Source organism: Cygnus atratus, chromosome 8 (assembly GCF_013377495.2).
Source record: "Cygnus atratus isolate AKBS03 ecotype Queensland, Australia chromosome 8, CAtr_DNAZoo_HiC_assembly, whole genome shotgun sequence".
NCBI classification, from domain to species: Eukaryota; Metazoa; Chordata; class Aves; order Anseriformes; family Anatidae; genus Cygnus; species Cygnus atratus.
The window spans coordinates 32,705,620-32,721,974 of record NC_066369.1 but is presented as its reverse complement, the minus strand read 5'-3'; the positions used below and the strand labels follow the sequence as shown (position 1 = coordinate 32,721,974).

The 16,355-nt window shown below is 44.9% G+C and overlaps 1 protein-coding gene across 1 annotated transcript in view; it reads left to right on the top strand.

Annotated features, from left to right (window-relative positions):
- The first annotated feature begins 1,327 nt into the window (after positions 1-1,327).
- ERICH3 (glutamate rich 3) overlaps positions 1,328-16,355 on the top strand; it is a 32,954-nt gene continuing 17,926 nt past the window's right edge. The window contains 6 exon segments of the mRNA XM_035564410.2: positions 1,328-1,513; positions 1,515-1,555; positions 11,529-11,622; positions 13,165-13,290; positions 14,175-14,249; positions 16,072-16,200. Of these exon segments, the coding sequence (XP_035420303.2) occupies positions 1,328-1,513; positions 1,515-1,555; positions 11,529-11,622; positions 13,165-13,290; positions 14,175-14,249; positions 16,072-16,200 (651 nt within the window).

Here is a 16,355-nt window from a genome sequence, read left to right as displayed (position 1 = left end):
AAGGGTGGGGGGAACAAATTTCAAAGAATCATAGAATCACAGAATTGTAGGGGTTGGAAGGGACCTCAGGAGATCATTGGGTCCAACCTCCCTGCCAAAGCAGGTTCCCTAGAGGAACCTAAATTTGCCCATGACTCAGTTACAGTAATTCATATTAGGACTATTGTGTATTAGTGCAAGTTCACTTTCATTATGGTCTGCAAGTGGGAGCTGTTCATGGCTGTTCCAGGCTGTGTTCGCTGTCAGAGAGACACTAATGAGCAGTGAAGGGACAATCATCTCGGCTAGACAACTTTTTCAGCTGCTGCAGTTAAATTTGTTAGAGCCCTCATTAGTCACATTTCTCCCTAATCTTTTAGGTGTATGTGATCTGTGCTACCCCATCCATACGGTCCATCAACATGGAGAATCTTTGTTTTAGATGTTGTCTCCAGTGGTGGGGGCAAAAAGGATGGAGCAAGAGGATGAGGATCGCAGGCAACTGAGTGGAGCAGAATAATCCTGTCAGCCAGGTTGTGCTACAGCAACTTGTCCCAATTTCATCAGCTGGGACTTCTGAGGCAGTGGTTCCCAGTGGCAGTCTGCTTGATACTGCCGCAAGGGCTGGGGGCGGGTTGCAGAGGCTCGCTTCTGTGCTGGCCTTTGCACAGGCAGAAGGGAAGGCCGGGGTTCGGCGTGCGCAGCTCGTGTACGCGTGCTGCGGGGACACGTGGGTGCAGACTGTAACCTGCTGCTGTACGTGCTTCTGAAGCAGAGAAGAGTGGAGTTCTTCTGAAAAGCACCTGGTATTTGGTAATCTTGTGCCCAAAACCCTGTTCCCATGGCTTTCCAGTAACTGAAAGCGTTCCCCCTGCCTTGTGGTCATGGGGTCCCGTGCAGGTATTCCTGATGTCTTCCTGTGCCACAGTGCGGTGCAGTCAGCTCACGGGCCATAATGGAGGGGCAGCAAACACAAAACTCAGGGGGATGTCGACATTCTTGGTGTGCGCTTCCTTTACGGAAGACAAGTCCGAATGAAGCCCGGAAGGCCTGAGGACAGCAGAAGGCCTTTCACAGGGGTGCTGCCGGGGGCTGTGCCTCTGCTGGAAGAGGGGAAGTGCAGCACTTGGGGGGGGGGGGCGGGGAATCGCATCTCGCTTATTCTAGCAAGCGCAGAGCTCACAAACGTGCGTGCCTTGGGGCTTGCTATTTGTCCTGGAAGCGGGGGAAGGGTGCTCGGGCCGTGCCGCGCCGCGCTGTGCGGTGCCGTGCCAAGCAGTGCCTTGCCGCGCCGTGCCAAGCAATGCCGTGCCAGGCAGTGCCGTGCCAGGCAGTGCCGTGCCAAGCAATGCCGTGCCAGGCAGTGCCGTGCCGCGTCCCCCGAACGCCGCAGCGCCCGCTCCCCGCCCGCGGGGAGCCCCGGACCCGCCCAGCGGCGTCACCGCGTGGCCGTGCCCTGGCAACGGCGCGGGACGCGGCGGCAGCGCGAGGCCCCCGCCCGGCCGCGCTGCGCGGACCCCGAGCGCTGCCCCTGGGCGCCGCCGCCCGGCGCGGCCATGAGCGACCCGCGGCCGGGGTGAGTGGGGCGGCGGGCGCGTGGCCGGGGGGCTCGGCGGGGATCCCGGCGGCGGCGAGGCGAGGCCTGAGGCGCCGGCTGGAGCCGCGGAGCCGCCGGTCCCGTGCCGTCCCGCCTCGTCCCGTGCCGACCCTTCCCCTCCGCGCCCCGCGATGTTCCGGCTCCCCTCGGTTTTTCCGCGGTGAAGCGCGGCCGGGCTCGGCACTGGGGCGGCCCGGCTGGGCTGCTTTGCCGGGGGAGACGAGGAGCCGGGTGGGAATCTGTTGCAGGAGTCACCGTGCAGATGTACTCGTTCCCCTGCTACCTCGGGCAGCGGGACAGCTTACCTGAAGGGTCTGAATTGGTAGGCGACTCTTTCTTAATGATTATGTGCATTTTCGGCTTTGTAAGAGCAATGACTTTAAGTGCTGCAAACGACCTGAAAGACCTAAAGGTATTTTCTTGCGCTCCAATGTGGACAAAGCAGTGGTTTGGATGCTTGTGAGGAGTCTGGCTGCTGTGATGCATGCCTCGGACCGACCTCGAGCAGCCTGCGCGGAGGCGAGCTCTGTAATCCCGGGGCCTGAGTGGCCCCGGGCTCTGCACCTTCCTCTTTGTCTGACCCAGCTCTGGAGGTTTCTGAATTTCCAGAGTTCCCCAAATTGATGTGAGCTCCTCGATATTTGTGATTGAGGACCTCTGCAGATTTCCATATCCACAGCAGGATTTGAGACATTCTGTTTCAGCGGACAATGTTCTGAATAAAGAAATCATAATGTAACTTGCTCAAGGCCATGCAACAGTTTATTGCACAACAGGAGTCTTTTAGTGGCCTTTTCCATGTCTAGTTGTGTTCAGGATTGGAACTTGTAGCATAATTTAATTATTTAAAATCCTTTGAAAAAGCTGGTATGTGTGAAAAACCCTTTTATAAAGAACCGTATAGAATATATACGATTAATTAAGTATTAACAAAATACTTAGAATCTTATTCTTGGAAGATTGTTTCACTCTAGTTACTGCAAATGGCACTTCTGCAGTCTGGAAGGCGTCTGTTCTTAATTCGTCTCTTGGGAAACAACAGTGTTGTGGCTGATTGTGTTCTGTTCACAACTATGTCAAGGAATACCTCCAGTCTGCATCTGACACTGAAAGCAGTGAAAGTTGCCCAGCCATGACTTACAGAGAGCTTGCTGAAGTGGATGAAGCAAACCACTTCATCCAACACGTGGGTTTTCCCTATGTTCCTCACAGACTGGGTGTAAAGCAGTTTCTTTACAGAAAGTGTAAAGCTATGCCAGCCTAGTATAACTGCCAAATGAATCATAGGATCAAAAAATAATGCACAGTGGAGAAGACTGCATGAGGTTTGTAGTCCAGTCCCCTGTGCGCAGTGAGACCGAGCCAGGTCACTTTATACAGACTGATCCTGGAAACCTCAAGGATGGAAACTGCACTCCCAGTGGGCGACTTCTCAACCCTGTGACTATCCTCACGAGGAAAAGCTTCTCCATCAGACCCTGCCTGCACCTCTCGTGTTTCTACCAGCATCTGTTGTCTCTTGTCCTCCCACTGTGCATGGCAGTGGGGGCCTGCCTGGCTCCCTCTTCTCTGTCAGCTCCCTGAGGGCCTGGCAAGGGGCTCCCCAGAACTGCCACTGCTCCAGGCTGCTCCCGCTCCCTCAGTCTCCCCTCCCATGGCAAGGGCTCTAGCTCCCAATGTTCCAGTGGCCTCCAAATGTCCAAAACCAGACACAGCAGTGCATGTGGGGTCTAGTGAGGGCCAAGTAATGGTGACAGACTGTTCCCTCATTCTGCTGGCCATGCCCCCCTGCACAGCCAGGGTGCCGCTGGCTTCCCTCGCTGCTGGGGCCTGCAGCTGGCACCTCTTCGGTTTGTGCCCTCCTGACCCAGCAGGGCCTTTCCAGCAGAGCAGCTCACAGCCAGGCTGTGCGGAGGGGCATGGCCACCACGACTTTACATTTGTGTGCCTTCCGCTTCCTAAGGATCCTGCACCAGGCTCAGGCTGAGCGTTGAGTGAGTCACTGCTTCCAGTGCAGCATAGCTGCTTTTGGATACCAGCAGAACAAGTTCACTTTCATTTGCTTGTTAGACCTACAGATGCCTCTGAGCTTGGTGACCATCCCCCTGTGGCAAAGCACTCATAAAATAAATTATAACATTCTCACTGAGTATCTGGGCAAACAATCCTCAGTGCTTTGGCCATTAAGTAGGTCAGATCTGAAGAAGGGTAGGGAAAGTTGCGTAAAGCTTTTGAAACAAAAACCCAGGCAGGTGTGACCTGTGTGTCCTTGTCTCAGTGGGAGACCAAATGGCTGGGGCTGAAGTGGTCCTGCAAATATTTGAGCAGAGATACAGTGTGATTTGGAGTAACCACAACCTCTCCCTTACTTGGTTGAGTTACCACCTGAGTAAAGCTGCACATGTGCTTAAGGGTTTTGTGGGCTTGAAATAAAGCGATTAATTATTGTTAAAATCCAAAGTCCCATTAAACTTTCAAGTTGTCTGCTGATTTCAGTGAGGTTTTTTTTTTTTTCAGTAATTGTGTTCTAGCATGGTTTCTCATAAAAGAAGCAGTAGTACTGGACATTAATAAATGTAGAAACCCAAGCTGTGCCTGGGGGTAAAGTCCAAAGGCTTTGCAGTTGTTGGGTCAGTCAGTGACCCATTTGCTCAGGTGCCCAGTTTCCCTTCTTTGGAGAAGGGTTGTGATCTAAGGCCTAGTTGCAAGTGTTACAGCTTGTATCCTAACACGGCAAGATCCTCCTTTTGTGGTGGCTAAGAGGAAGAGGAGAGGCCCAAAGAGAGAGGAATGCAAACACCTCATAGTCAGTTTCTGCATTTCCTTCGCTTAGCTTGAACTTGGAGTCACCAAACAAAATCAGCATTTATGCTGCAGAGTGTAACGAAGGCGGCAGTCTGTTTCCTGAATGTCAGTGATGAAATTGTACCATCTTTTTATTGCACGTGTGACAATTAGGCCATTCCCAGCTAGGATTCACAAAGTCCTGGCTTCCAAGATTTAATCCTGAATTCCAGTTCTGCAGAAAAAAACACTTTGGCAAATCTGATCTTAATGAACTTTAAAGACCCTGACAGTCTTTTTTGGGAAGAAGGCTGTAGTTCATGGTGGCTGAATAATTTCCTTATGGAGGGAATGGCAGATATTGGTTGGAAGGCCTTGTGAGAGCCGTCTTGTCTCCCAAACAGATTGTGTTGTTGCAGGTGCCCCTGCCTTGTGCGATATTGAACTTGCTGTTTGTGGTTGACAGCTTGTGCATTGGTGTTACAGTTAGATTTGTTCTGCCCGAAAGCCAAACAAGCTTTTCTTGTTTATGTATCCAGCAGAAACAGCGCAAGATTCAGTGGTTTGTTAAAGGTTAGGAATGCCTCTCGGTCAGGGCTGGGACTGTTGTTTGACTGGAGCAATAAGCTGCAGTTGTAACATACAGCACAGGAGCTGTAATTCCCTGTGCCTCTACTAATCAATAACTAAAGTTTGATGCCCTCCTAGATTATTTATTTGGTGAGCAGTCACTGACTTCATTGCACTGTAAATTATTAACCTTGAACATTTGCTTTGTAAAACTAATGTAAGAGGCCTGCTGTGACTTTGTCGTGATGTCCCTTCAAATCACTGAGAATGGTCATCAAAACCATTGTGATACACAGCACTGGCTCTGAATACAGTGCAAGGTGCACTGTGAGCTGATAAAAAAATAGATACTGTTAATAAAATAACAGTGGCAATGATAATGCAATGAAACTCCTGTAGAATATGGAGTTCCAAATGGGCAGTTCCTTGATTTACTGAAGTCCTAGTCATCAGCTGTAGTGCGTTTTATGTTTTGTGTGGTCTGTCACACATGGCTGGACTCCCTGTGCTGCGAAGGGAGTTCTCTGTGCATTTTGGACTGATACGTATTGTACTTTAGCCCCAAAATACATTTTTAAAAAGGCAAAATAAACTGTGGCTCTTCCAGTTTCTGTGGCACCATTCTGCCAGTTAATCTGGGTATTTGTAGTTGCCTTTATTAATTTATTACTTCTATTATTGGGGAAAAAAGAGGAGTTGGCTCCAGTGACAGCAATTAATTTTCCTGAATGGGCTGTGAAGGTGTCACCCTGGAAATGTAAGCGATACCGAAGTGTGAGAGGCAAGCAGCGGAAATGCTGCTTGTCTCAGAGGCTGAAGGCGAAGCTGCTGCAGTGCAGAGCCCTGGGAGGGGATGAGTCTGCTGCCCTGCGCTGGTGGCTGGCACAGGGGGTGCTCTGCTTCCTTCTGGCCTGGGCTTCCTGAGGCCATTAGGTACCCACGCAGAGCATGTGCCCCACACGTCATGACTTCTGGTAGAGTGTGCGCCCTGGGTGAGGAAGTGACCTGGCTTAGTTTCCCACCTTTTTGGGGGTCCGGAAAGTCTTTGTGCTCAGATGACTTTGGGGACGGGAATTGTAGCTGGCCTCACCTGATGGGAGAGCTCCTTGGCAGCTCTTCCCCGCCTTGGCAGATCCATGTTAACTGAGCTTCAGAGGTTTGCTCTTTTTCAGTAGAACTGACTGGTTAATAAAAGCTGTGTGTAAATTGGGACAATTTTCGTTTTTACTAGTTCTCCTGGTAACCAATGACAGGTGTGCGGGAATGCCACAAAGCTGGGCTGGGGAGGGTCAGACTGGGCATTAGGAAAAAATGCTTTATTGTGAGGGTGGTCAAACACTGGGACAAGGCTTCCTAGAGCGGCAGTTGATGCCCCTTGCTAGTCAGTGTTCAAAAGGCATTTGGGCAATGCCCTGAATAATGTGCTTTAACTTTTGGTTAGCTGTGAAGGGGTCAGCAGTCGGACTTGATGATCATGAAAGTTCCCTTCCAACTGTCCTCTCCTCTCCTCTCCTCTCCTCTCCTCTCCTCTCCTCTCCTCTCCTCTCCTCTCCTCTCCTCTCCTCTCCTCTCCTCTCCTCTCCTCTCCTCTCCTCTCCTCTCCTCTCCTCATTAAAATACGATGCTACTGTTTCTCAGTGACTGTAGTAAAAGTTCCATGTCTGAAATGTCACTGTTGAAGAATGTAAGATTTCTTAACTTGAATCAGTCTTGATTGGACATGAATTTGGGGAACTCAGCTCAAATTTAGATGCAAGTGAGGGAGGATTTTGAACAAATTGATTAAAAAAAATCAGGAACAAACTGTGTATATCCAAGAATTCTGAAGAGCCTTAAATATGAAATTACTGAATGAATGATGACATGTAGTCATTGGCAGTGATACCAAAGAAACAAGTGAGATACTAATTTTGAGAAGAGCTTCAAAACTAGTTCCAGAAACTACAGGTCAGTCAGTCTAGGTTCTGTGCCAGAAAAAATCCCTGCAATTGTAATAAAAAAGCAGATTTTTTAAATAAGAGAATAAACAAGATGGACAGAGAAAAATGACTCCCAGCAATATCCAGAAAAATGACTTTTTGGGCTTACTAAGATATAACAGTAACAAGCATTTTGCGTAATACTGTTTAAGACTGATGCTTTTTCTTTGCTGTATGTTTTTCTAACAAGCATTTTTGTCAGTTCTGCACTTTCATCTGTTATAGAGGATTTAGAGGTGACATTTGTGTATAATTTCAATATTTAAATCTGAAGGAGATAACTTCACTGACAGGAACTTCTATTATTTTTTTTTTGCTGTTAATATGTGCAGGATCAGTGGAATAAATGAAACCAATAATCTGCTTTGCTGAGGAGCTTGTTTCTGACTGATATCAAGTTAGATAACTTTAGTATTATATCTCAGATAACTTGCTCAGAAGTTAAAGGCTGCTGCATTATTCTGTGAAGCTAATAATGAGCCCAGATCTGTGTTGTAGCAGCTCTGTTACTGTATCTTTCTGAATCATCTTCCTGTCTGTTTTACCTTTGTAATTTGTAGGCAGCATTCTGAATTTTTATGGTTTGTGAGTCTGCAGAGACTGAAAGGAATAGCTCTTGGGATGTGGCCCTTTCACCACACTCACACGTCTGTGCTATGGTTATCTGTTGGCACAAGGGAACACCAGCTGTGGCTGAAGCTTAGGCTTGAAGATACGCTGAAGATACGTGTGTGAATGAAGGGCACAGATCTCATTCAGAGGATAATGTCTTACCCTGGCAGCCCATAGACTGGAAAGTATGCCTGCCTTCCATTCTCTGGAGCACTGCACAAGTCTGATCCTTTGATGCCAATGGGATACTCCAGAAGGATTTTGACCAAGCCAAGGCATAGTACTAATATGGCCCAATCCCACCTATGCCTGCCTGAAATCTTCTGGAGGAAGGTGAACTGGGCGTGTGAAGTAAGCAGGAAAACTGTCAGAAGATGTCCTTCCAAGTGAGCATAGGCTTGCAGGGCCAGCCCCTGCTTTCTGCGTTTGGTTTGAAGCTGAATGCGGGTCAGTGCCTGGGGTGCTGTGCATGGCTCCTCCCTCTGGCACCCTGTTTTCTCGGCCAGGAGGCATTCGTTCATCTGGGCGGGGAGTTCAGGCTTCTGTTGGCGGTGTGGCTCTGCCGAAGCCCACTGGATTCAGCTGCATTCTTTCTAACGCTTCCATGGCTTTTGTTTCAGGCCCAAAACATTTTCTTATTTCTCCCAATACTCTGTTGAACTTTGAATTTAGTTCACCTGTTCATAATTTAAATGAGAAAATAAGTATAAAAAGATGTCTGTGAAACTACATTTGCTACATCTGTGTGGTCAGAGGGGAGCTGCATTTTAACTAATTCCATGGTCCACGAAATATTAGATGGAAGGAATCAAATGGAATGGAAAGGAATTGAATTGAGTTTCTCCTCTGCCTCCATATGCAATTGCTAGGCGATAAGTAAACACTTAGGTGCAACCAATGTAATTTTGCAGTTTCAAATGCAAATACAAACAATGGATGAAGAAAGTAATGCAGAACAGTTGCTATAGTACCAGTGTTTAATCAATATGCATAACAGGGTAAACTAAATTGTTTGTTTAAAGTTCAATTTATTGTTGGTAGGCTACCTGTGAGATTACTGTGAAACCCCAGATAAAATTCCAGTAAATTCATCATCTCTCTCTCTTCTTCCTCTTTTTTTTTTTTTTATTTTAAATTCTTCTTTCTTTCCTTGAATATACTTCTGTGCATGGTAACTCAGCCTAGCAATAGACATTTATCTTGAATAATCCCATTGAAAGATATATAGTAGAGGTATAGTGGCATTTAAATTTAAAGCCAAAGGGAAGAAGAGCTCTCTTATTGTGTAGTTAAAACATATTCTGCCTACACAGATGAAAGGTCACTATGAATGTATTATGCAATATGTATCTGATTGTATACATTTTACAGATGTGAATGGATATAGAACATTAAAAAATTAAGCCTAATTAAGCCTACTGTCACACTGTTGTTTGTCCTGCTTTGCAGGGGCTGAAATAAGGTAAAGTTATGCTAAGAACTATATAAAAATAGATTATGGATGCTTCAGTTTTGTGTTCAACCCTCCTGTCTTAGGTACAATTTTTGGAAGCACTGACCTTTGGTAGCTGCAATGATTGGGCTCTGTTCGCTTTCCAGAGATGTGTGGCATATCTTGGGTACAGCAAGGGAGGGCTTTGGTCTACATTGTCTGGTTATCCATGTTTATTGGTTTTACATTTTTCACCAATAAATAGAAGAGATGCAGTTTGTTCACTTCAAATTGTTACATGTATGCATTAAAGAGAATCTTCAGTATATAGAACTGGGAGCTGGAAAAAACTAGAGAGGTTCTTGCATTTAATGTTGGTCCCTTTTTATATTGCTCTGGATACAGAAGAAGACGTGTACCTTAAATCTGAGATCATTAAATAGGAAAAGATTAGCAGAAAGAAGTCTAGCACAACCAGTCTGTCCACTAAAATAGCATAGCCCCAGAAGTCTGTTAGACTGAGTGACATTTGAGAGCTATTGCAGTACAAGGTGACCAGTCTCTGTAATATCTGGAGAGCGCTTTATGGCAAAATAGATCTGTGTCTTTAGCTTTGACCTGCATAAGTTAATATTGAACTGGATGGTGGGTTTTTCAGTGTCTGTGAATTCTAAACTAGGTGAGGCTGGATTCTTGAAAGAGAGGCACTGTCCTTCACTTCTCAGCCATCTTCTGATATCCCAGTTTTGATGAGTACTCTTTTTCATCCTTTCAGCAGCCTCTGCAAAAAGGTGGTAAATGGATAGCAGCTTGGTGAGTGCATCAGGACTGTCATTCATGCAGACAGAATGGTGTAAGAGATGACTGTGCTTGCTGGCCTTCTATACAAACTCTTTGGTTTCCTGCAGAGTAGTTTTTTGTTTGTTTGTTTGTTTTTAAATTTAACTTGAGCAAATCAGTCCCATAGAGTAGACCCAATAATTTTTGGTAAAATGAAGTAGTTGTATTTAGAGGGAAAAAAAAAAAGTTTTCTCATCAATGCTAGCTGCACTTTCAGACAAACTGCTACGATATGGTAACAGCCAGAAAAAAAGTGCACTAGAGTAACGTATGCTTTGTAGCCTGTAAATATCACAAAAGTCATGACTCTTGCCCTGTACAAGCTTTGTGCAATTGAATTTACAAATATATTTGTGGGACAAGCATTCTTGGATGTTTGTTTAAATAGTCTAGAGTAACTGTTGTGTTCGAAAGAATGGTCCCTGAAGTAGACGGGACAGTTCCTAATCTTGCTGTCATGGATGGGTTTTCTTGTGTGGCTTGTGAGTTCTGTTGGTGTAAGAGCGAAATGGAGGAAATTGACTTTTCTATTCATTAACAAATTAGTGGTTGGCCAGGCAACATTTTATCAGACACGTAGCTGAATCCCAACTGAGAAAATGGTTCAAAGGAGGGTGAAGATTTAAGCTTATGTTTTTATTCCCAGAATTGAAACCAGTTAGTTTTCTGTGTAGGTGTTCCAACTGATGAATTTGATACGCTATGTCTGTGATGGTGGGAACAATAAAGAACAGGAAGGCACCATAAAAACAGGTAGAAACATGGCTTTGGCTGAAAACACAAATAAGTAGTCTTAATCAGAGTGAAGATTTACACCCAATATAATAATGTGTATACTGACTTTCAGACTAATGAAAATATTACTGAAAGTGTCATGTCTTAAAAGTATGTGTTAAAAGTTTCTGCTAACATAAGTGGACTGAAAAAAACATTTTTTTTGTACTGCTAATTGCATTTTTGTAATTAATACCAGATATTAATGGCTGAGAGCTGGCATTGAGGACTGATATGCTCAAGCATATTACATCAGACTTCATCTGCACAAAGGAATTGGACTAGAAGGGCTCTGGAGGTGCCTCCCAACCCAATTCCAATAACTTGAAATAACCAAGTTATTCTGCAGTGCTTTGCAAAACTGGCAAAAACTGGCTGCCCTTTCTGGCACCATTTAGCAGGCAATGGAAGGAAGGGGAGCACAGGGCATGTGCTGGGGCAGTGGAAGGAGTGCAATGGCGCAGGACTTCGGGGAACTCTCTCTCCTGGTGGTTAGCAATAGCTTGTGAAGCTCCAGCAGGGCCTGCTGCAGAAGCATGGGCTGGGATCTCTGTCTGCTGGACTCAGCCGGGAATCCAGCTTCAAATTCTGTATGGCATGAGACTGACCTGCCACAGGTCAGAGGTTATTATTTGGGGCAGCTCTTGTGGGAGTTCTTGGAAGAGGCCTTCAGGTGTGGGCTCTGCTGGAACCTGTGCCTTGGTACTGGTACACTGTTCAGCTCTGAGCGGCTGTACACTGTGTAGAAGTCACTTGTTTCTGATATGAATCTTCACGGGGCAACAAGATATTACTTTTACATAATCTGATGGGCATTTATATGAAAAAATACTGGACGTGAATCATTGAGACAGCATTTTGTGCAGGAAACTATTGGGTAATTTTTTATAACTTAAGCAAAAAGCTGTAGCAAGTAGGCTGTCAGGAGGCTTTTATGACATCTGTATTGATTTCATTTCAGGTTTCTTGCAACCTACAATAGCCTTACAGACAAACACCTGGCTGGGTATTTCAGCAATACCAGGATAAGACGACATCTTCAGAGATCAGGACTGGTGAGATTGAAAAGTTTCCTTTTCTGAGAAAAAAAAAAAAAAAGAAAAGAATTTTGTGCTTATTTTAATATTGAAAAGTCAAAACACTGATGGTTCTGTTGTTTATTTGTTAGAGGTACATGTTGTTGTTGGTAAGAATTTGACCAGCTAGCCAAACACATGAAATGATGCCGTGCCAGATCAAAGCCATATGATCACATTCTGACTCAGGGCAGGTTTGTTCAGTCCAGACATTTCTCACTGTGTTATTTCCCAGTGTTGGTTGGCAAGATATCACAGGGCTGTGGATGGGGCTGTAGTGCATAAGGCTGAAATCAGAACAGCGGAAAGACAGGTAATTCCGAGCTCAGTGCTTAGCTCCATGTGCCGAGTGGTTTTAAAGACAGTAGTACAGATGAGGAAATACTGCTGCTGGTACTGAGCACATTTCGGGACGTCCAGGTCCAAGGGCCACCTGGGCTATGGAGGTGCTGGCACATAGGTGGGTGGTGGGTGGTGGTTCCACAGGGGCATGGCTGCTGCATGGCCTGCTGAGCTCCTTGCTGCCAGCTTAACGCTGGAAGGAAAAGTTTCAGCCTCCTGTCCCTTGTTGTCAGACCACAGCCAGCAGCTGCCTCTGGCACCCTGACAACATAGCAGCTGTAGGAAGAGGTGATTAAATGTACCAGCAGGTAAGCTGCAGAGAAGTTATGTGTTTGGTGCTGCCTTGGGCTGTGGGTTCCCCTTCAGTTTCCACCACCCAGTCCCTGACAGGATTGATGGGGATCCGTAGTTAGACGGTGGGAGAACCTCATGCCAAGGAACACAGACTTGGGGAAGTGTAAAAAGTGTTCTGCTTGCACCTATAGGCTCCCCAGATATCACTATTTCCTTGCCCTTGTTAGCGTAGTAGTGCAATGATATTGACAGGCTGAAAGATGTAAGCGGTGTTGCCTGTAGTTAGTGTGGACAAACAAGGCACTCATTTTCTGTTTCTCTTCATGTGATGAATGAGACGGTTCTTTCCAATTCACAACTCCTCTGTATTAAACAAAGAGATTATTGGACACAGCCGCATACTTACAGTGGTAGGAAGAGATCACAGGAATAGATGACATGGCGCAGTGTATGTGGAGGATCAAACATTTCAGCTTGGAAAAAACATCATGTTTTCTTGTGAAAGAGAGAGGACTGGCACTTAAGCACTCCTAGGTGTGACTCTGTTTAGCGGAGGCAGATGCAACCCTTGCACTGTAGGAAGGCAAGTATTTAATTCCCCTCCACTGAGTTAGGTGACAGCACACGAAGAGTAAGACTGAGCCTCAGCTTTTAGGAAATGTGACTGCTTCTCTCCTGATCTCTTCATTTGGCTGACAGGATCCATGGGGTGAGAGAAACTACAGTTCTGTGCTGGGGAAGCGAGTCCCAGCACCATGGCAGAAGCAGAGATGAGGGCTAGTGGATGAGAAAGTAATCCTCCTGTGAAATTGTGCTCTGTGTAGAAATATATTTTATTCTGTCTTCTCCTCTTCTTTTTAGTTACATATTATTTGTTTATGGCAGATCTCAAGGAGTGGAAGAATAATACCTGAGAAAGAATACCGGCTAAATGCTATGAGGAGGGATCACCAGAGATATGTACAGGAGTGCCTGGCTCGGGCCATATTTCTTAAGGTCCTTGACATGGAGGTATGCATTTACTAGGAATGGATAAGCCTTTTCAGATGCTTCCCTGCTGACAGCTAGTGGCTGTTATCTAGGATAATTTTTATGCTTGATGTAGCCTGTGTGAAGTCTCCACTGGCCTCTAGTTGTTACCATAGAATCATAGAATAGTTTGGGTTGGAAGGCACCTTAAAGATCATCTAATTCTAACCCCCCTGCCACGGACAGGGATACCATACACTGCCATACACTGCCCAGCCTTGGGAGCACTTATCATAGTGGCTCACTTACTGCACTTTGGTAGTCACCTTATAAATGGGGCAACAGGCTGAAGAAAGCATGTAGGGAAAGTTTGTTGGGAAACAGTAGCACAAGTTGCCATGCATGGGAGAGATTAGAGCCAGTAATTCTGCTGAGAGCTGATCGCTTTGGAGTTCATTCCATCAGATGATAAATCTGTGATACATTCTATGGGATGACAGCTTTAGTAGTTAGTATACCTGAATTCACCTATTTCTTTTAGTACATGAGGGTAAAACTATTTAAAATTAATAGATTATAAGATGATATTCACAGGGCTAGTTTGTTTGAAAACTTTTCCAGTCAAACTAATTAAAAAATTGTTGCATATCTTATCTGAGTACTAAATTTGTGCACATTCCTGCTGTGTATCAAGGATGGAGTTAATCACTACAGCTGTACAAATGCTCAGTTGGTCCCTTGCCAATGTTAAGATACACAGGTATAATGCGAGTGGATTGAGTCAATAGCAGTTTTATAATAGGGTTCAATGAGGGTAATGACCAGGGAACAGGCAAGTGATAAACAGAACAGAAAGAAGTGTTCTTGTATTCATTGATATCTCGTTATGTCGCTTAATGAGATTCCTCTTTCTCTTACATTAATAGCGTCATCATCAGCTGGAAATAAAAAGGAAACTTGAAAGTTCTGTGAGGAAGGAGAGGGTTCTGCAGAAGAACAAGGTAAGGCTTGAGTGCTACTGAGTACAGGTAGGACATGGCAATTTGGCTTTGTTAAATAACAGCCAGAATGAGTTAGACAAGAGATTTAGTGAGCCAAGTGTCCTGTCTCTGATGTTTATGGGACAAGTACAAGAAACAGGCAAGCAGAAGATGATCCTGCCCCGGGTTACATCTCCTTCTTCTATCCAGCAATTCAGGAACTTCCATGCATATTTCTGAGTCCTTCTGAATCTACTTCTGCAGTGTTCTCGGTTGTGGAATTTTATTAAGAGTTATATGAAAATAGTATGTCCTTGCATTTCTGCACAATAATTCATTTATCTGCTTTCTGATAATTCTGTCTGATGCTCCATTGTTCTTGGTACGTAAAAGTTAGTAACTGTTCCCCTTTTCCAAGGCATTGATGGTTTTACATACCTTTCTCATATTCCTTCTCAGTCTTCCAAGCTGAAGAGCCTCAGTCATTGAATCTTTCATACATGAGCCATTCCAGGCTTCTCATTACTGTTACCATTTTTTTAACCTTTTCTGGTTCTACTGTTTCTGGTTTGAAATGGCAAACCAGAACTGGATGAATAATTTAATATAAGTGTTGCGGTTCTTCTCCTAGTAATTCTAGCCACTATCTGCATTTGATTGTTGCTGAGCACTGAGATCATGCTATCAGTTGTTTGCCTATCCACGTGATATTTACTAGAAACAGTGCGTAAGTAATGAAGAGAGGTTTCAGAAGTCTTTACTTTGGTGTGATGTGAGTAAAGCTTGTTTCTGTGGTTTCAGAGCCATGAAATCCCACAGAAGCCAATGGTTGTTCTCCCCATTAAGTCATCTGAATGTTTATGGGAAAATTTTTTCTCATTTTTGCTAAAATATCCTCAACATGTTATTTCTTTATTAGGAGCCTGCATACATTAAGAAGAATGTATTGAGAAGCTAGCTGCTTCTTTGAGCAGTTGAAAAACAATGTCAAGTCTTTTAGAATTTAAATAATACATTTATGAGCAATTCATCAAGAAAAAAAAAAGAGATGTACTTGAAAAACACTAACTCTGGTAATTGCAAAGACATCATTTACTGACGGAACTTCTGCTGCTAGAAGATGGAAGCAGCATAGTTGTTGTGGGGAAGGACTGTGACTAAGGCATTCTATTAAGGGACTCTGCACTTGGATAATATTGGTACATAAACCCAAACTGCTTCTTTCAGTGAGAGATGTAAGGGAGATGCCTGTGGATATGTGATCTGTTTCTCTGCTGCGATGCCACATTGGTACTCAAGAACCTGGCAGGAATTTGCAGTGTAATTTATTCTTTTCTCACACATTCAGTGAGTGTCTGAGTAACTAATCTAAAAGGAAAGAAGAAAGACAGATAACTGAGAAAATGAGGATGAGAGACATAGCTCTCTATTTCCAGAAGTATAGTCAGTCTACTGGGGAGCTTTTGAGAAAAAAAGGTAGGAAGGGGCAGCAGTCAGGGCAAGGAAATGGCAGAGGCAAGCAAATTTAAGAGAGACCTTCAACCAAACTAAGAATTGGGAGATGCATAGAAAAAAAGGCAGATGAATTGAATTTGGGAGGATCAGCAGCTGGTGAGGGCTGCAGAGGAATGGATCAGAGAAGGGAACAAGTATTTTCCCTTATCCATCTCTCATTCTGTCCTTCTTCCCATGATTTCCTTCCTTCCTTAGCAGGTCATCCATTGGGTCTAGTCAAGCTAATTGTCTTAACTGTCCAATGAAAGAGAGGCAGAAGGCAAGCTCAAACATGCTGTTTGATACCTAATTTTTAATACCTCGGATACGTTCATTTTCATTCTTTTAGGTGGAACGATCCAGAAGATCAGTGATAGGTGCTAGCCCTGTGCACTCCCCACATCCGCCACTTGGTCCCAGAAATCATTATGGACTCCATCCTTTAGTGGCTGGAGAACCAACTAGTCATTCACAAATGGTGAGTTTCATCAAGTGCTTCATATGCTATAATATTAGCACACATAACCAAAAGTGTGCACATATACCTATGACATCTGTGCCTAGCCTAGACCATTGATGGTCCTGATTGTTGCAGACTAGAGCCTCATTCTTCATCACTTGTATTTGGTTTCC